The sequence below is a fragment of the Meleagris gallopavo genome, chromosome 3, assembly GCF_905368555.1.
Source record: "Meleagris gallopavo chromosome 3, MGAL_WU_HG_1.1, whole genome shotgun sequence".
NCBI classification, from domain to species: domain Eukaryota; kingdom Metazoa; phylum Chordata; class Aves; order Galliformes; family Phasianidae; genus Meleagris; species Meleagris gallopavo.
In genome coordinates, this window is record NC_139406.1 from 11537992 (window position 1) to 11559121 (window position 21130).

The 21130-nt window shown below is 48.2% G+C and overlaps 1 protein-coding gene across 6 annotated transcripts in view; it reads right to left on the bottom strand.

Annotated features, from left to right (window-relative positions):
- Positions 1–17002, bottom strand: part of RREB1 (ras responsive element binding protein 1) — a 123326-nt gene extending 106324 nt beyond the window's left edge. For 2 of the 6 annotated variants that reach the window (XM_085220255.1, XM_085220257.1), the window contains exon 1: positions 16240–16657. In XM_085220255.1, the coding sequence (XP_085076381.1) occupies positions 16240–16279 (40 nt within the window). In that variant the 5' untranslated portion in view covers positions 16280–16657. Of the gene's footprint in view, positions 1–15570; positions 16170–16239; positions 16669–16766 lie in introns of those variants that run through there. The other 4 variants (XM_085220256.1, XM_085220258.1, XM_085220259.1 and 1 more) reach the window with 3 other exon arrangements.
- Positions 17003–21130: the final 4128 nt, after the last annotated feature.

The following is a 21130-nucleotide window of genomic DNA, read 5'->3' on the forward strand; positions in this document are numbered from 1 at the left end:
TCCTTCCACTTATCCTCCTGCCCCTTGCTTTGTTAGAAGATGTGGCCATTTCAATGGTTTGAGCACTGTGTTCAAGAAACACGCAGACGTGGCAGTGAGGCACACGGTTTAGAGGGCATGGTGGTGAAGGGTTGATGGTTGGATTAGATGATCTTAGTGGTCTTTTCCAACCTTAACGATTCTATGATTGCAAGATTATAATCAAAGTAACACAGTCATGCTCTCCTGTTCAAATATACATGACTTCACACTAGCTTTTAGATTTTCCTGGTTTAACACCCAAGAGCAGAAAGGGCCTGCAAAGTATATGGCACACTGGAGCTACGTTTCTTGGTCCTTATGCAACGCCTTGGATGCTATATTTAAATGTAGGATAGTAAACGCATAGAGCAGCAGTGGAGCACTACAAGATGAGTTTCAAATTCAACAGTCAGAGCTACAAACACAGCTTGATAGTTTAAAAGGACAGCCCCAGCCTCCTTTCTCTGAACAGATATGCTAGCTACTTCCAAACACAACATAAATCACAAGGCCCACAGAGCACAGGACTAAGTGCTCAACAGCTCGTTAGAATGGTTTTATACACAGCTACACTGAAAGATTATCATTATAAGCCAGCATTACATGATGAATAGGGTTTCTCACAAGATTGCTATATTTCATAAATCTGGAGATGCTTAATAAAGGGAATATGTAACCTAGACAAATCTGATTTCTGTCTGCGAGATGCTTTCTTTACTAAAAGGTTTGAAATCACCATCGTCACCGTTCATATTACCTGCAATGAAGTTCTCAGTTCTGGCAAGCTGGAATAAAATTTTTTCACAAACTAAACACAAATCAAGTAGCACACATAATTTGGTACACAGGTTAAGTAAGGTAGGGCTTTAAAAGCCGTGGTTCCCTTTCAGGCTGTCAGTACTGAAGAATGTGCAGCACTTTACACAGAGAAAAGGGTTAGCATGACCTGATCTCAACCTCTCCTTTTTTACTTTCTACTTCAGAAGTGACTGCATTTCAGTAGCAGTGGAGGCACCGATTTGCAAAGTGCCCTGGGAGCAATCTAACATAAGTAAACATGAGCAGTATGCTTAGTGCTGAAGCAAAATTCTTCTGGTTGCAAAATGTTAAAACTGTCAGGTTCAGCAACAGGCAGCAATCCTACAGGTGGACAAATAGGTCGGGAGATCATCGAAAGAAGGGGATAAGAATATAACAGTTACAGCAATAAGCAATTCACTTGAAGGAGCACAAAGCAATTCCTCTGGCAGTTGCTGAGACCATACAGACGGATGAATCCCAGCTACCACTCCTAGTAAGCAGTACAGCATATGAACAAGGAAAGCAGGCTAACTTTTGGTTGCAAATACGCTCACAGCTGGCAAGGACTGATGCCCATGTCTCTGGATGAATTCCACTCGCTAAAGTTTCAGATGTGCAGGGTACACTTCAGGCTGCCATCTGTAGGAGTAAAAAGATATTTCGTGGAGGGATGCAGGGACACTACTCTTAGAATCCAGGAGTGTACATGGGGAGGAAGGCAAAGAGCAAAGCATCATCTAAACAAGCAGCTCTCAAGTTATCAGGATGGAAGCAACTGAGCCAGATCTTCAAACACCAGTCAGCACCTCCTGTTTGTTACGTGCCAGTACTGACACAGTTTCCCCCCCAAAAAAACTGCTGAAGAAAAGAATCCTGGCAGCACCTGTAAATCTTTAAGCCTGTCCAAGTATATGTCTTACAGAAATAAATATGTAGGCAAATAAAGTATTTTTGGCATGTGTCTGTGATAGATGTTAACAAGGCAAACCATAGCTTTTACAAGTAAGCAGCGTAATCAAGAGCATGGAATAGCTTCTGTATAATCACTGACACTCAGATGGAGACTCCAGCATGGGAGGAAGGCCACTGAGCTGATACAACAGAGATCCACACAGTCCTGAAAGGCATGGAGAAGGTCAGCAGTGATGCATTACTCATTATTTCCCACAGTCATAAATGATATCAAGTGGAAGTATTCAATGGCAGGTTTAGAAAATTGGGTTTTTATCCTTCTCCAACAAAGCACGTAGCTAAAGTGCAAAGCTCACCACCACAACATGCCAAGTGTCTGTGCAGGTTCAAAAAGCCAAGTTCAGGAGAAAGGATTCTTGAACCTAAATACCGAACTTCTTTAAAAATTCACTGGTTCAAGATTCCACAAGCTGTGCCTGGAAGATTACACCAGAAAAGCATCAACAACAGGTGTCCCTTTGCCACGCTCTATCTTGGTAAATCCACATCAGTTGGCATCCTGAGCTAGAGGGGATTCTGGACTAACTTGTTACTAGACACAAACAGGATTCCCTCCAGTTTTCAATTCTGCAGGTGAATGCAGCGTGATTTCCTCCACAGGCCGGAAACCCTTCAGCCAAAAATCCAGAGGCATTTCTTCCAGCACCAGCACCAGCTCGAAGAGGCATTCCCTGCTCTGACCCCAAGTTTCAGTGGAGAAGCAGGTACCAGGAACTGCTCATTCCAGGACAGGGCAGAGCTGGCGAAGCATCACTAGAACTGCAGCTTCAGCATTATTCAGGTCAGGATGAATCCAGAGGTTACCATACCACAGCTGTCTTCCCCGTCCGATGGCCAGATTACAATGCTTGCCAGTTCAACTCAGCTGAATTCAAGCACAGCAAACTCTGAAGTGCAGCACACGGAAGGCACAAGACACGTTCATCCTTCTGTCTTCTCATCTACACTAACCAAGCCCTTCACCTGGGGCCAGAGCAAGCAGCAGGATGAGAAACCTCCAGAAACACTGAAGTCAGTTCTACACCAAACATTTGCCTGAGGCCCTCACCTGGGTAGCAAGTTTGGGCCTCTTATTTTCCAGAGCTTATGTGAAGACCTTTGGGCAGGGATAGTGGTGAGAGACACGTCTGCAGACCACCTCCATCAGAAGATTCCAACACAAAGCCAGGCCCCTTGTTGATATGGCCACAGGCCATATTAACTTGTCGCCTTCAATATGCACCCAGCAGAGTTCAGGTCATGGATTTGTTGGAAGTTCATCGCTTATTCAAGCTTTTGTGTGAGGGGTCATTGCTGTCAAACTGTCTGCTTTCACAAGCACAAAAGCTCATGTTAAAATGTAAATACTTACAGGTGTTCCACCAGGCACTCAAGATGAAAGTCAGAGCAAATATATTAGCCCTAGCTATATTTTACCACACTGTAGTACTTGAAAGTCATCTGTTTGTGAACCAGGGGTTTTATGTGGGTTCATCTGCCTAGACAGGAAGCGTGATCTAATGGTGAAGACACAGCACTGAATATACAGCATTTGGGTTCTTTTGCTGACTCTGTTACTGTCTCTGTCACCTTCATTAAACGTGTTTTTCATCCCATTGTCTGGATTGAAAAGAACACAAGCAGATGCTTATTCTGTCTCATACAACTGCTGTGACCCTGTGTCATTTCTGCTAATTACTCCAAGAATACCCAAATGACATAGGAAATGTTAATCCAACTTGTAAGTTAACCTGAGTTAACAAAGAGCATTGGCCATATAAAAGAGCACGAAGTCCTTCCCAAATGCCTGTGCTACGCTGTTTGTTTTTCAAGACAGACTCTCTGCAACTTATTATTACTTCGGCCTTGATGGAGACAGTGTTTTGCACATTCAGCTTTGCCACAAGCCTGGATAGGCTGGCTTACCCCTGTCAACTGTATTGGTGCACTGGATAGCCCTTGTAAGCCATTCAAATACAACTTCTGTGCAGGGGTAACACCACAATACGAGCAGCAAGACTGAGCTGGCACAGCCCTACTGGGAAAATCAACTCCCCAGCTGTGGGAAGAAGCAAAGCCAGTGAAGACAGCAATCACCACGTCACCCTGAAATCCAGTTTCACGTCCAGTCCAACCTTGTTCTGTGATTGAGCAGCACAGTTCTGGAAAAGCTGGTATCCTCTTCCCTCAGCATTTCAAACCACATGCTGTGACTTTGGGAAACTGCACGAACGCTAAACCAGGAGTCATCGTCTACAGCCTGAGAGCAACTTGCATTCACTTCATTACCAATCACAGGAAATTTTGCACCGTGAATCCCACTTCTGAGAGGTCAGACAGCCCCACAGCCCTCACTCGCAGAGCCTTTCACCATCAGGGACTCTTGCTATTAACACACAAGGAAAGACAGCTTCAGTAAACCACACCAGCGGTGCGGGTGCCATCTCTGCAGCAGCAAAGGGGAGCGGAAGGGAGCTGCCAACAGCAGCGTGATTGATGTGCACTCCTCTCCCCTGCTCAAGTAATGGCAGGAGGGAAAGAGAGCACACGCAGGACTGCAACCTGCCGTATCTCATTCAGCATCCCGACGCAAGCCAGATACTTCTAAAACACAGCGTGATGTTTGAAAGTACGATCTGCCACAGTATGGCAACTTCTCACAGACAATGTGGGACAGAGAGAAGGGAATGGCACTGACGATTTACCCAACAGCACCCAACTGTTCCCAACCACATTTCTCTTAAAAAAAAAAAAAGCAAGCGAGCAGCAAACACTGCAGACACACACAAACCTTACAGTGTTTCTTTCTGCTTCTTGCTTTTGGTAACTTGCTCTGCTTTTACGCATTTCTCCTAACTCTCACTCGCTCATGCAAAACATTCCCATCCCTACAGAAAGCAGAGGTCTGTTTCAGAGAGAAAAAAAAAAAAAAAAAAAAAAAGGCAGTAATGTTTTTTACACCCTGCCTTCTCCTCTTACTGCAGCTCCCAGCTGTGCCCCCCGGCCCCCCGCATGCGGTGCGGGCTTTAAGGAGCGCTGGTTCTGCTGACATCAGTGAGGCTCCGGGGGCCATCCCAGCAGCTGCTGCTGCTCCTGTTGGTGGCGGCGAGCCAAGGCGCTGCTCTGCCGTTTGGTGATGTTCCCTCCTGCTGGCTGCCCCCCTCCCACCCACACGTCTGCAGGGTGGGGCGAGGTGGTCACTGGCAGCCTCTCTGAGCAGACCGAAAGCGAAAAAAAAAAAAAGAGCAGCTTTCATTTCCAGACTCTGGTCCAGAAGTGACTTCTGACAGCCATGCTGTGAGGTGAAGGAACGGCAGTTCTCCTTCCCGGATGGCTGAGGCCCACATTGCCCTTAGGACTTTGCCACCTAAAGGAGAGAAATGCACACTCTTTCTCTCCCCATTCTTCCCAGAGCCCCACTCCGTACAGCTGTTGCCCTGTCTTAAACCAGACCCCATCCTCAGAGGCAGCTGTTCCCCAGGCAAATGCTGAGAGCAGAGCAGTAGAGCTCGCCCAAGAGCGCGACCTGTGTGCCAGCCATCTTCCAGCAGCAGCAGAGGGGCTGCACTGCAGCTTTTCTCCTTCCCTCTGCCACTCCCTTGCGAAGGCAGCGTGAGCTGTGCCAGGGCACCCTTTGGCCCGGCTGACCCCACAGGCACAAGATTTCAGCAGCCAGCAATCCCAGCAGCGGGGAGCATCCCTGCGCTGAGCCGCAGCCAGATTCGGGGAGAAGAAAGGTGGCAGCCAACTTCGCGAACGCCCTGAGAGCCTGCAGCTCAGACCCCATGTCAAGATTAGGAAAGTATGCACACACATAGAACACATGAGCTGCCCCAGCGCTCGGCTTTAACTCTTGCAGGCACCGTGTGTGGATGGAGTTGAGCTCAGAGCCACTGCTGTCACCGCGTCTCCTCCAAGCCGGCCCCTCTCTGGCCACGAGAGCAGCCGCACGGCCTCGAGCTGAGCAGTGCTTTCTCAAGTAGGTCAGAAACCAAAGCCAGAGAGACGCGCTCTGAGCTGCAGCTCACATGGGTTAAAGATTCTGGCTTGTGTCATGAATACTTTTTCTGCAAGTTAAACACAGGCCCCAGTCCTGAAACACTTCCCTTCGCTTCACCCATGCCAGTATTTTGACTTAAATGGAACAACCTCCTTAAGTAGAATTATATCTATGTTTGAAGTGTCTGCAGGATCAGCGCTTGGCATGATCCACGCTTGCCTCCGACGTACACGCACACCAGCACATTTTAAACATACCCGAAGAGCCACTAGGATGAGCTGTGCTACGATGGAGAAAAAAAAAAAAAGATGGCAAGTCCCTCCACAGCAAATGTTCTATCTTTGCGTGAGGCAGGACGGTTCCTTGGGACAGGAGAAGTAGGGATGTCTAAAGGCTACAGCTGGAAGCAAGAGGAGGGACCCCAACCCTTGGTTTGGAGGCATAAAGCTGAGCCTCAAAGCTGAACAGACACGTACACCATCAGCCCCAGAACCAACTTTAGGTGTCACTTATGATTATTTTTTTTTTAAGTTATTAATCCTTAGAAGAGGTACACCTAAGTGCAGCAAAGTCAGCAGTCCTAAGCTGCAAAGAAACATTCTTCAGCCAAGAAACCAAATCATCACCTTCCTCTACGTACCCCGAACAAACACAGCAGATACCAGCACGAGTTCCTCTGGAACAAACCAGTCAAATTCATTCAAATCTTCACGGAGTGCAGCAGGGCAAAACCCATTCCTGTTCCCAGAGCTTATTACAGTAACATGACTAAACATGCTCAGCAGCCCAATGTGATAGGATGCATCCATTTGCTGATGCCAGACGAAGATGCATGTCTCTTACACATGGCACTGCTCTGAGAGGCTGCTTTCAAAAGATGTTTTGAAAAGCGACCTGCTGTGTACATTCTTAACAAGTCATAGTATCACCGGCTGTGCGAGTGTTTGACCTCTACTTGCTATGTGCTGCGGACAAAAATCTGACATCAGCTTATTCCAACCTTAGCAACACCAAAGTGCTCCGACAAGGCTGACAGCAACAGGCTACTGCAATGCACCCACGTCGCCCAGACGGACCCCCAACGTGTTGAAAATGCAACCAGTTCACTACGTGAGCCACGTGTTTTAAATTTGGGTTGGTTTAATCCAAGAATCTAAGAAACCTGATTAAAATGGGAGTCTTCTCTGGAGGTCTAACTTCTAGCTGTTTCCATTACTCCATATGCTTCCATGATGTATAAACATAACAAATGATACATACATCACTGTTGGGGTGACTTAAGAATCCAGTTTAAAGCTACAATGCAAGTCACTCAAGGCAGGACAACTAGATTACGTTCTGAACAGCAAGAGCCAGAAACCGCACTTCATTTCATTCTTGGGAACATGATGTATCAAGGGGGGTGATTCCTTTCTATTCTCAGTTTCTTCTTCTAATTTCTGCATTTCAGAATCATAACATTTGCCATTTCTATATACTGATGTATAGTTAAAATGAAAGAGAAGGACGTGGTCTGATCACGATACCTTAAGACAAGTATTAAATTGAAGAGAATTTTTGCTTCTAAACCAAGCAACACACCATCTCCTGAATATATACGTGTAGTACTACCTAGAAAACAATCCTGAATCTTTGTCCCTCGTGTGCAGACCAGGCACTTATGATGAAAGCTTTCTGAATTCTGCCTTGCAACCAAAGCCCTGTCCGTAGGCAGACACCTCAGCAGCAGCAGTGCAGGCTCCCAGCATGCCTCAACCTTGATATCTGGAAAGCCTTCGCTAGGACGTAAGAAGATAGTTACAATTAAACATTTATACTGAGGTAGTGCTGAGCAGGTCAGTTCCACAGTGTGTTAGGTGGCTTTTCAAAACTCGGTAATTGAATGCTGATCCCTGCCCCGAAGAGTTTACAGCGTAGGAAATCAAAGCGTAACACTTGGCATCTGTATACTGGGAATTAAACAAAGACCACCACTTTGAGGATCTCTGGACTACACCTCGTATAAACATCCATTACCAGAAATAGCGGAAATTTTTAAATCAGCACCCTGGACTTTCCTACTACACATCTGTGCTATTGAGCTGTGTCTGACGTACCTGCCGGGACAGCAAACACTGTGTGCAGTTTGTGCAGTGTGCTGACATCTTCTTGCTTAGAGTAAATCATTTTTGGCCCAAATATCTTTTAGAGATCATTCTGAAAAGAAAGCCAGTGAGCACACAAACAGAAGCACTTACTGCATGCAAGTCACACGACTGAGGCAGTGCTGGCAAGAAGGGCTGCCAGTGCGCCCAGTCACAAGCCAGGCATCAGCAGCTCCTCCTGCACAAGGTCACTTGAGGCTCTGGCTGACCCCAGGGAGGCACCAGCACATGTTGGCTATTGGGCCAACTGCAGCCCCAGGCAAGCCCGTGGCATTCCCCATCTACTGACCCACATCTTTTCCTATGGAGATTGAGAGTTACGCAAGGGTGTAAATAAAAACTCTGCCCCCAAACATGTAGGGGCCGTCTGCCCCACGTGCATCCTCGGGGAAAATTCTCCACATTCCCCTTTTCCTGGGGGGGAAGGATAGGCCTGGGAAGGATAAGTCTCCTCCCTCTCATCAGGGGGAATGCATTCACAAAAACTAAAGCATAGCCTATACAATTTAGAAAAGGGATGCAGCAATGCCCATGCTGTTTTGGTGATATCCAAACCCAAGATAGAAGACAGTTTCATCAAAAAACTGTTATAGCTCAAAGTCAGTTTGCTGTTTATCAAAGTCCTAAAATAGATGCACTGATTTTATAAGTACACCTGTAGGAATTTCGAGCACCAGAAAAATACAAAGGTACTGTTAGTATTTCAGCTTTTTAAAGTTTCCTGGCATCTTTCATGCTACGAATGCTCGGGAGCTGTTAGCTGTATATACCCCACATAAAGCCTTCATCCAGTGAAATCTGAAAGAACGTTGATTCGAATGAAGCCATGTTTTCCACCTCTACATGCTATTTACACACCTATTGATTTATTAAACACGTCAAAGCAGCCAGAATGAGACACAATCTGTGTTCAGCTTGGCCCGCTTGATAGTTCTGCCAACACCCCAACTTTCATTTGCTGACTGTTGAGCATTTAAGATGAGAAACCTTACCACTTATTCCAATCTTTCTTTTTTTTTTTTGCCTGGAGAACCATGGAAAATCCTCAGTCACTAGATTTAAAGAGCTTACATGTTCCAGGAGCTTGGAAAGCAGAGCCTGGGAATGGCTTGAGGTGTCTTTAACAGGGCTGCCGAGCTCATGGAATCCCCCAGTTTCTTCCTGCAGAGTTCACAATGGGCATGGCTTGTTCCCAGGGTAACTGGCATCCATGGGGAGGTACAGATCACCTCACCCACCCCCAGGAAGTGGAGACAGACCTCCCACGAAGTGCAGGTAACGCTGATACAAAAATAACCACTTCTTCACAATTTAAAGAAAAGCATAGTTTCCAACAATAACCTACATTTACACCAGGGAATTAGGAGCGTGGTGATAAAGCTCTCAGCCATTTCACAACAAGGCAGTCAGGCTCTGCCAGTTCAAGTACTGCTAAGAGACCTTCCTGAGCAGAAAAGCCATCTATCTGCTGTGAAAGCTGGACGTTGAGCCAAGACCTCTTCCACAAGCTGCCCAGGACCACAGTTTTGAAACTTACTTGGAAACTGGTAGGTTGTACTGATGCCTGGTTGGATCACCTGATAAGGAAGAACCATCAACACCTGCAGCTGTTAGAAAAAGAGGCCAAAAGAAATACATTCTCCAAGTCAAGGCACAAGTTGTATCTTCACTGAGAAGCACTTGTCATTGCACTCACACTTCTTCCCCTGGAAGGTACAGACAAATCTCATAAAAGGGAGCCTTTAGTAACACAGCTAATCTCTCCCACAGCATGCAATTCCACTCTCTGGACCAGCAGTGTTTCACCTGAAAAGCAACTCTCCTCCCACAGCTCTCCTTCCTCCTATCCAAAAGCATTAGGACCTATAGAATGCAAAATATTTGTGTTGCTCTACAAGTTGATGTGAACATCAATTCAGGATATCTTCAGGCTTTTGGAAATAAGGAAGGGACAAAGCTGGCAAATGCATGCACAAGATGCCCCAGCCACCCGTTGTCCTCAATACACACACAACTTCATCACCATCAGAAAAAAAAGCACACACAGAGGAAGAACAGCACACTGGAATTCACATCCTGGTGCTCCACGTCTGCTGAGAGATGATTTTAATCATCTGAATTTAATTTGATGAAGAAAACACATTCTGTGTAGTGAACAAGGAACTTAAGCTAGGCTCTTTCCCCTGCCCAAAGCTGCAAGTGGACCAAATTAAAAGTGACGTTGCTCCCTAAAGGAAATGAAAGGAAGTACTGCTACTTAATGTGCAAAATACAAAGCAGTTCTCCCTTGTCCAAGCAGCAGTGATAACAGTGTGAAGGAGCACGGCCTCAACACAGGAATGGAATTTATTGCTGTGATGCAAGTACTCCAAGCAGAACACTCCCAGGCACTGATACATCTGCACACTGACATCACCTGCTGTATGGAACGGGACTAACAGGGGCTCTCACTCAAACCAGCTAATCGCACACAATAAAAGAAAGGCAGCCGTGCTTTGAGCATTTCGTCCCCCTCATCTTTAGGGAGCAGGTATATACCTAAATTAAAAAAAAAACTTTGTCAGCGGTTGATCATCCTGTTTTCCAAGGATGGATGATGCTGACAGCCCCTTCCTACAACACCTACAAGCAAGTTTGCACTGTATCAAGAAGGCATGTGCTATAGCACCTGTTAAAATCTCCACCAGAAGATGACAACTGGAAAAGTCTTACATCTACCAGGGACTGGCACCTCCATTATTAACCACAACATACATTTATTTTCAGAGGCAAATTAGCAAGTCACCCAGACACATCAGCACAGAAGATATCTCAAGATGCTTAACTTTTTACTTAAAAAGTGACTTAAAAGTCAGAAATTCATTTTTCCAAGCCGACAGCAATTGAATTGTCAAGTCTTTCAGCCATAGAGTGCTCACCCAGCACTTTCTGAGGGCTCTACACAAAGTAACATCCCTTGTGCAAACAGATCTTTACAGAAACACCAGGCACCAGGACCAGGGGATGCCTTCTTCAAAGGCAAAAGTGTCCATCAAGATCCTAAGATTAAACATATGAGATTAAATGAGTAAATAAATTGAAGACAAAACTTTTTTTTGTCGAGGAAGGTTAGATGCAGGAGAACGATGGAATTTCAAAGTTGCATTCCAGGTGCAGCAAAGGAGATGGCCATCAAGGTGTTAAAGGCCCCTCTCCCTAATGGTCCTTGGAATACCTCTTTCAGTCCAGGAGCCTAACAACGCCCCTGGGGGATTCTGGCAGCTTTTCTTTTCCCTCCCTCTAGCATCTCTTGGATGGCCAGGGCTCTTCAGGTGAATCCTGCTGTTAAAACAGCTGCCTTTCTCTGCATCTTTAAAGAGGCATTCAGAGTCCCTTAGCATTACTTAGTTGAATCACTCTGAATAAACAGTCTCCACCCATCAACTCCTTCTTTTGTGTAAAGCACCTATTCAAAGGCAGCCACCTTTATTGATTGCTAGGCTGGCCAACCTGAAAGCAGAAATACCACTATTAAAAAAAAGCACAACAGGATACAGCAGAGCACCCGTGCAATTTCTAAAGGAAGCACAGGTCCAGGTGTCGCTCAGTCACATCAGACAATTCATCTCTGTCTGCAGCAAGTATCTGAGGCACAGCTGTGAGCCCAGGATCCCACTGATTCTTCTCCCTTTTGTCCAGGCCCTTTTCCTTGTTCTGACCCTTTCCCACTGTTGCAAGAGAGCAGCACAAGACAAACCAGCCATCCAACACGAAGCCACAGCATATGTTCCAACTGGCAATTATTGGCACTTGTAACATTTCATCACAAAACATCAGCAGGAGCTGTAAGCAAGTTTTGTCACCCTGCTGGGAGTGAGACAGAAGGGGAAAGAGAATGGGATGCTCTGGTGCTGCTGCCCTACACTCACTGCCATGTCCCGGGCCCTCAGGGCTGCGATAGGGACGGCCGGAGGGGAGGGAAGGTCTTCAGGTGGGAAAATGCCACAGCTGGCAGACATCAAAGATGAGCCACCAGAGCTCTTGCACTGAAAAGCAAAGAGGCAACGCTCCTGAAATTCCTGTTCAGAAGTACCCCAGAGCCAGACCAGCAATTCCCATCCCAACCTCACCTGTTTTCATTTGTAATGGAACACTGATAACCAAACCTGACCCGGCAAAGCTCTCCAAGCCCCAGGCCCTTCCCAGCCCTACGCAGCAGCTCACTTTTTGGAAAGATCGCTCTCAGGTGATGCACTGAGGGTACCCAAGCCCTGCCTGTAGAGATGCTCTTAAATGGAAGGCGGGGAGAGGCAGCTCCCACAGCTGCTCTTTTACGTAGAGTATTAAAAACCAACCAACACACGCAGAAAGGATTCCTCTTATGCCTCCCCAAAGAAAACCTGCGTTAAGTTCTGAACAACAACTTGACAAGTCAGATCTCTCACCTAGCAGCAAGCAACTCGCTGTCTGTCATTTCAAAACGCAACTCTTCTCACCCCCAGAGTTTACTTTTGCTCCTTTAGATCCTTTTGCAAAGAGTTGCAGGGTACCTGAGCACTACATCCACGATAAACCTGCACTCAGAGGAACGTGCAACAGCTCCTGGCTCCTTTCCAATGTGCCGAACACTCCTGAAGAAAGAGTATTTTAAAGCTGCAATCCCACACTTCGCTCAGATTCAGAAAGGAAGTAAAGGGAAAAGACACGGAGCAACAGGAGTTCCCACTGCCGCCGGGAGACCTGCACGCAGCGCTGCCATCCCCCTCGGAGGACAATTACCTCCAAGACAGAAAGCACCAGGTCGGCGAGGCGGCCGACTCACGCTGCTAGCGCGGCCCACCAATGCGCTCGTTTTACAACAGCCTGCATTGCACTGGAAGCAGCAGGCATGATTTCACACGTTGCAAGAGCGTACACCTAAAACACACATTTCCAAACCCAGGCATCATCCATCAAAAAGCTAAAAGGGGCTTTTTCTGCACGCGCATGGAGTTGAGCCTAACAGGATTTACTTGTTTTCTGCCCGTTCCTGGGGAGCCTCCGCAGTCCCTGCAGGCTGCTATCCAACATGCATCAGATGCTCCTGGAGAAGCGAGCAGCAGATAACTCTGCAAGGACATTTGCAAAGGGCAGAGAGAGCCCAATCCTGGTCACATTTAGGCGTACTGGAGAAGGGTGGAATTACTTCTGTGCTTGGATAACCTGACTGCTCGACGCAGTCCTCTGGAAAGCCTTTTTCGTGCTTTTAAGTAATTCCTGTCCGATGTTTTACTATCTAAAATTTGTATTTGAAGTCAATCAAAGAAACCATTGCAACTTAAAAAGTGAATCCCTTACAAAAACACTCAGGTTAATTTTAGCATCCTTCTGTTTAGCTGCTTAGCAACACTTATCCTATGACCTTCTAAGCACCACCTACTTTTACAAGGGATAATGAATATAACCAAAGGGATTTATCTATATGTTTTTAATCTATACGATGCAAGTACACAAACAGGTTATACTTAAATAAGAAATCCTACTGAAAGCAATCCAAGCTGCATTTCTGCCTAAGAAGAAACTTTTGTTGGCTGAAGCCAAGCTATTGTTATGGTTGCAGTGCAACTTCAATGCAGAAGCGATAACATCCTTAAGGACCGAGAGAAGCAGGACTCACGGTGGTGTCTGTTTGCCTTGGGAAACACTGCACTTGCCTTCGGTACCGAAGAAGATTACAGATATTACTCAAAGATCATTAAGACACTCGGCTTGCCCAGTTTTGAAACATCAAGCCTCTCCTGCACTCTCAAAATCACAACACGAAGGGCAGGGGGGCAGTGCGTGTTGCAAGGTATTAAGGACAGCTGCACAACCTGCGAGAGCTGAGTCAGAGCTCCTGCTCCAACATCCGCACAGCCCAGCTCTGGGTGAGGGAAAAAAACACCAGCAGACACCCTGCCACTTTCTGCCTTAAAACACTTATTTTTTAGGGTCACTACTTATCGAAGGCAATGGGAAATAGCGGCTAGGAAAACAATCAATACTGGCAGACGAACAACCATTCGACAACTATCAGCTTCCTGCAAAGTAGAATCAGAGAATCTTAGAATGGCCTGGGTTGAAAAGGACCACAATGACCATCTTGTTTCAACCCTCCTGCTGAGTGCAGGGTCGTCAACCACCAGAGCAGGCTGCCCAGAGCCACATCCAGCCTGGGATTTTGAGGAGACGGAAAGTTAAAGGGAAGGTTTGAGCTGTCCTCTGCACTGTACTCAGAGGATGGTGTGTTTCCAACCACTGATGCAGTGCTGTCCAGGGGTGGGATGCCGGCAGCAGGAAGGTGGAGCAGCAAAGGGGCTGCATCCCACCAGCAGGTGAGGGCAGCCCTGGTCCTTGGGCTGATGGGATGATGAGCTCCTGCTGTTCCTAGGTTTCTAACAAACAAAAGGGTCCATTCTTCCCTGCACATACCTAACACCCGTTAAGGCTAATGGGCATTATGCAGGCACACCAAGAGAAGACTGTATACCCCTAAATCTTCAAAGGGAAAATTAGAACCTAAAACAAATATGGCTGGCCTGACCCTGAGTCACCGCATCCCTCTCACACACGCTGACCCGGCGGAAAACAGGAACTGCGGTAACAAAACGCAGGGCTCGTTTCAGACCTCGATGCAAGAGCCTCAGCCACCCTAACAGCTGTGAGCTGCGCGCTGCAGGGTGACAAGACGGCCTTAGTTAGCAACTGCTCCTGTTGTTAATAAGCAGAGTTTTTTTCCCCAAGGCAGAGCGCTGGAATGGCAGCGCACAGCAACTGCGTGCTGCCCCAAACTCGGCCATAGGACTCTGTTCTCCATGGCGAGGTGCAGGCAGGCAAAAAGGAGTTGGGATGGCACTGCTGTTCCCCACTCGCCCCGAATGCAGCTTGCCACAGGCAGGATGCTGGCGGCTCGGGGAAGCAGCAGGGCATCAGCGGTTGGGCCTGGTGGTCTGAGGAGGGCTCGGCTCCCCCCACCAGGATGAAGCTGAGAGGTGGGACGGGGGAAAAAGTTTAGAAAAGAATAACATGAAATGAAAAATACAGAAAAAGAAGAAGAAAAAAAAAAGCCGCGTGCGTGCAGAGGAGAGGTAGAGGGAGAAGCAGAGGGAGAAGAAGCCAGAGGAAAGTTATCTGCGACATGACAAAGTTCAATCCACCGCCCTCCCTCCTCTGCTCGCAGAAAAAAAACCCGGTTGCAGCATCTCGCTGCCCGCGGCCCTACTCTGCCCGACAACAGCGCGGCCCCTCCTCGCCGGGGCTCGGCACGGGACCCCCCCGTGTCCCACAACGCGTGGCTCCGGGGACACCGTGGAAGGGCGGCGGGGGGAGGCTGAGGCGGCGCTGCCCCAAAACTTTGTCTCGGGTTGGGTCGGAGGAACGGGACCCTCCCGGCTCGGATGCGGCCCCGCTCCGCACAAAGGCGGCGGAGGGCGGGGGGACACCCTGCCGTCTTAGCGTCCCTCTCCCCGGGGGGGGGGGGGGGAAGGACAGACACGTCCCCGCTGGGGGGGGGGGGGGGGAGGAAGAGGAGGAAAGCGAAAAAGAAAAAAAAGAAAAAAAAGAGCGAGAGAGGAGGGAGAAAGGAGGTGCGGGGGGAGCTAGGGGGGGGAGGGAGGGAGGGAGGGGGACGGAAAGTTGTGGGGGGGGATGCGGTACCTGCGGAGGGCCGCCTGCATCCCGGCCTCCTCGCTGCGGCCTCCGGGCGGGCCCCGGGGAGAAGTTAAAGGGCTGCGGGCCGGGGGCTGCCGGCGCCGGGCTACGAGAGGTGGCTTCCTCGCAGCCCCATCCCAATCGCGGCGCTGGCTGGTTAAAAATAAACTTTGCAGCGGGAGGGGGGGATGATCTGGCCGGATTCCTGAGCTCAGACGGTTTAATATGGATGAGCATCAGGTCCCGAAGGCAGAACGCCGCGGCCGGTGCCGCTGGTTGGTAGAAAGTCTGCAACAGGGAAGGGGAAAAAAAAAAAAAAAAAAAAAAAGCCAGGAGCCGCGGAGGGAGGAGAGGAGAGGGAGGAGCGGGGGAAGGGAAGAGGGAGGCTGCACGAACTCATCATCATCTCCACCGCTGGCAGCCAAACTTTTTTCCTCCCCTTTTTTTTAAAAGGAAACTTTTCCTTCCCCCCCGACAAGCGCTTGCAAATTCGCACCACCACGAGCTCCTCCCTCCCCACCCCCCGCACACCCGAAGGGGGGGGGAAAGAAAGAAAAAAAAAAAAAAAAGAAAAGTTTATTTTCCTTCTCTGCACTCCTGCTCTCCTCTCTTCCCCTCGCCGCCGGGGAGCAGCGGGCGGGGAGCGCCGCGTTGCGCGCGGCCCGCGGTACTTACGGCGCACTTTGCTGGGGCTGGGCTGCTTGCGCCGCGACATGCCGCCGGGATGGGCGCCGGGGGCAGCGCGCCCGCCGGGGAGCCACGAACTTGTTCCGGAAAAAGGAATCAAAATGGCGTTTCTGGGGATGTGCAAAGTTCATCAACTCCGCGCTAACTTCCCGTCCTCCGCGCCTCCCCGCAGGGGAGCGATGGGCGCGCTTCGGGACCCCGCCGCGCCGCGCTGCGCGGCCGCCCCCGCCCCCGGCCCGCCCCCGCGCTGCCCCGCGCGGCCCGATAAGGACCGCATCACGTGGCGGCCGGCTCCCTCCCGGGGACGCGCCGCCGTCGCCGCCTGGGGCGCGGAGCATCCCGGCCCGGCCCGCGGGGTGCCCCGGGCGGGGGGAGCCGCTGCCACGCGGCTCTCGGCGGGGCCCCCCCGCAACGCGCCCGCGCGGCCCCGCACCTCGTCAGGTGACGGCCGCCGCCGCCAGGCAGCTCCCGGGCACGGCCGGCTGCCTTCCGTCCCCTTTTTCTTAACTTTTTACCTCACGGAACGCTCATCCTGCACGTTTCTGGGTCCTCGCGGGGGCCAGGAGTCTCTCAGATGAAACAGAACAGGCTGAACAAAACCTCACTCCAAGAACGCGTTGTGTGTGAGCGGGGGCTGTGCGGTACACCTGGTTACAGAGTGCGTGCACGCAGCGGGGTGTGCTCCTCTCTGTCGCTGGTACCGCAGTGTGAGCTGGAAGATTCAACAGGTGATGGAGGCAGGTTGTCACGGGGATCTGGTTGGAAAGCCAGTCCAGAGCTGTGTGGCAAATACTTTAGTTTTATGCACTCACAATGTGTAAACTCTCCATCCCGAGAGCTCGATGGGAAAAAAAAAAAAAAAAAAAAAAAAAGTCAAATAAAACCGGTTGTGAGGAGTGCCTCAATGAGGAGCTGGCTTTCTCTTCAAGGAAATGGTTATTAACGCTATTTCTAAGCTAATAAAGCCTGGCCTGTTAGCGCTGCTATTCGGGAGGTGGGACCTGAAGTCACCGGCTGGTGCTAAGGGAGCCCAGGCGTGGCCTGGGGGCACGCGGCTTGTGCCAGAGACTTGGTAGCCTAGCTCAGTTTGCAAGGAGATTCACATGGAGAGGGGGAGGCATCCCAAGTACCAGCTCTTTTGCCTGCGAGGCATCGGTGTTAAGTTTGCCTTAACTCTGCCCATCCCGCATAAAGGCACCCTGTCAGGAATACGCATAGCCCACACTGAAGACGTGAGCTGTGCTTTGTGCCAGGGATAACCATCCTCCCTTTCAGGCTGCAAGTAAAACATCTGCTGTTCTGGTGATCTGGAAATGTCAAAACTGCAAAGGCACACAGGTGTATTCAGAAGACAGAACTTCAGCTTTACCTTATGGGTCTTTGCTGTGGCCACGTTAGCAAGCTGAACTGCTGCCAACTGGGCTTTGTGCAGTGCTACCTGTGAGCTTCGTGTGCAAATTTCAGTGCCAGCAGATCCATCAGAGCCAAACTGATGACTGACAGAACAGCTGTGTGCAGCTTACCCTACCAGACAGTAGGCATTAGAAAGTGCGATTGTTTGGCTGTGAGGTTCTCACTTTATGAAAACAAACAAACAAACAAAGACAACGAAGAGAAGTCATCAAAAATAAATTCAGTGCAAAGTGCCTTCACCTTTTTCATCCCTATTCCAGCTGCCAACCTGCAGCTGTAAAGGTGTAAAGTAAATCTAACAGCACTGCAGGTGTCTCACATCTTTACTTGAGTTATCTTTGCTTTCAGGCATCAAATTAAACCCAGAACTGAACTGCAGTTGTCCACTGCAAGTTTGGCCCTCAGAACGTTTATGTTCACATTAGAAGACTGCCATGGTTTCAGCTCAGATGCACATTCATACAAACCAGCCTTAGGTTAGGCCCAGAGTTCACAACCTCAGGCCTTGTTTGCACAGATATTTGCATATGTTGCTGTCGTTTCAACCGGTGTTCTCTAGAGGCTGGCACCTCACATCTAATTCACCTGTGGCTAAAGCCTCTGGAACGCTCCTTGAAGAGCTTCAGGCCATCTCTCCGTCACGTTTCTGACCCACCCTCTCTGCATTTCTTACCTTCAAGGTGCTCAGGCAGACCCCGCACAGGAGGATTGGCCAGGGAAACTGGATCTGTGTTCACTTCAGCATTTCAAATCTGCCCTAGAAGCATGGAAATGCAAATAATGCAAGTACTGTAAATCTCTTGCTGGAAAGAAAAACGGGATTTTAGTGCTTGGGGAAAAGATGTGATGAATTTTTAAATCACACATTTTTATGTTACAAGCACCTCTTCTTTTGCAGAAAAAAAAATGTAATAATGAAAAGTGAATCAGTGCATGTTATGTTAATGTTGTAAATTAAAAAAAGTTATGTAATAACTGGAAAACAATAACTATCAAAGTTTATGAAAGAGCCGAAAGTTCTATGTCTTTAACAGCTTAGGAATTGAGTCTGGGCTATCACTGGGCAAGAGAAATTAAAATGCATCATTTGAACTTTTATGAACCATTTACAGAAGTCAAAACCCACTGCGGTCTCAGACTGCATGTGAAATCTTGAGCAAAAGTTTTCATTTTTTCATTCCAGCGAAAGGGAAAGTAGATATAACTTTTGCCTAATAGAAACCACTTTTATGAGTAAAATGACTCCCTCAAATGTTACTGCTTCGCTTAAGTGATACAGATAACCCTTTCATTCTGTGTTTCCTTCCATCTGCGTTCTGTGTTTCATCCCATCTCCTCTATTTGTACAACCAAAGTACCAAGTCGCTGTTTTCCTAAGAGTGCACTTTTGGATATCGTGACAGCAATTCTCAGCAGTGATGGTAAACATGATAAGGAGCAAGAAGACTTTCTTCATCTCCTACACATCCTCACACACCTCTCTGCTCCTACGCTGCATTGTTAAATACCATTAACAACAGTGCATACACAAGAAGTTGCTCAGTGATGGTATTTTCTGTATTATTAGTTTCATTAAAAACACGGGGTGACATAGCCATATTGCTGACAGGAATATCACCTGCTGCAGTCCCAGGAAAAGGACAACTCTTCCCCTACCTACAGTTCAAATATCAGAGATGGTGATTAAAGGTGATCAAGGAGAGAAGACAAACAGGATGTGTAGCTTACGTGAAGGCTGCAGCTTGAGGATAAAATGATGTCTTAAAGTGAGGAGACCAAAGCAAATGTTGGCATTAAAAGAGGAGGTTAAGATTAACTAGAACATCAGTTTTTTTTCTGCTCTTCTTAGACATTGCCAGTGTCTTCTGCTTTAGATCACAGTATTGAGAAGTTACTTTAATTTCTTGCAATGCTTACTTATCACTCTCAGCCAAAACAGCTATGTGTAAGTCAGTTCTTACTAGCCAAGGTACATGCTGCAGGAGTCAGAGCAGGCCCTGACTTCCAGGGCTGCATCCAAAGGCTGGGTGAGTCCAGCTCCTCTCCCTGCCCAGCTGCAGAGGAGATTACCAGTATCAGAGGTCCCATCCGCTGCTCCAGCTTACGCCTGCACAGCATCCGGTGCAGCAAAACTGACATCTCCTCGTCCCCTTGCCCCTGTTCTGTTCCTGACAGCCTCGCTCCTGCCAGGAGGCAGAATTCAGCTGACATCCTAACACAAGGAAAAGCGTACTTGGAGGAACAGAGAATGCTGCCCCAAGGGCATTGAGAAATAAGTCTTTATAAACCTTAAGACCAAAAGAAATGCTCAAATTTCCTTTACATTTCAACCGAGTATTTCTTGAAATGAATAAACATGCCACTGTTAGGTCTCCTCTAGGTTTAGGATTTTGTTTTGGCTTTGAGAGGCTGCTTCTCCAAGTGAAATATAGGTTTCTTAAATCAAAAACTCCTTGAGAGTAAAAGCAGAACTGTCAAGTGTGTCCACCATACAGGCAGGGTAATTATCCAGGAAAAAAAAAAAAAAGTGGGAAGTTCAATTAAACATATTTCCTGCAAAATGCTTGGAAGGCTAAGCTCGATGAATTCCAGCAGAGGAAAACAACACAAGATGGCACACCATGCAGTACCAGCAGCAGACACTCTCACAGCATTTGTCAGATGACACGATATCATACAACATCCCCATTTTCCATATGTGGGTAAATGTAATGCACCACCATGCTCAGCTATCCTGGCCTCTGAAAATCCTGCAGCCAGGGAGATACGGGCAGAGCAGTGAAACTTGCTCTTGCAGCCACTCCACCCATATCTCCAAGGGCAGATTTGGATGATCTGAAAGTCAAGGCCACTGCTTCAGTGCAAATTTATCTTACTATCACCCTTTGGCGGGTGAAAGAAAACTCAGGGTAGCACAGTGTTTAAGCAGTTTGCCTCACATCTCAACGGGATAGCAGTTGCAGGACTGGAAATAAGACTCATCTTTTCCTCAAAATCCTAGTGTGGTTTTCTCAGGTACAGAGCCATCCCCACTGCTTTATGTCCTATCCTCAGCAGACGGCATTTTACTGATAACACACAGCAAAAAGAAGAGCTCGAATGTGAAGTGTTTGCTCCCTGTTTGCTTCAAGCCATTTCAGCAGTGCAAAGCAGACCTGCAGCTGACTCACCTAGCCAGCTAAGAACAACACCTCTAGCCTGAGGACTCATCTGGAAATACAAAGGCAGCATGAAACCCAGACTGCTTTTTCCCCCATGTACCACTGAGTGTAGGGCATACTGTAGGACTGGTGGGAGCCTCTGGCTGCCTCAATTGCTGTCCCGTCTCCTCTCCTTTCACTGTGGGAGTCTCTGGCAGATGCAATGCAGAGCAGCCCCGGGACTGGACCACCTTGATGAAGGAGTCCCTTCCCCAGCCATTCTTTTCAGGGCATAAAAAGTTGCATAAAGTATTCCACAAAGCCAT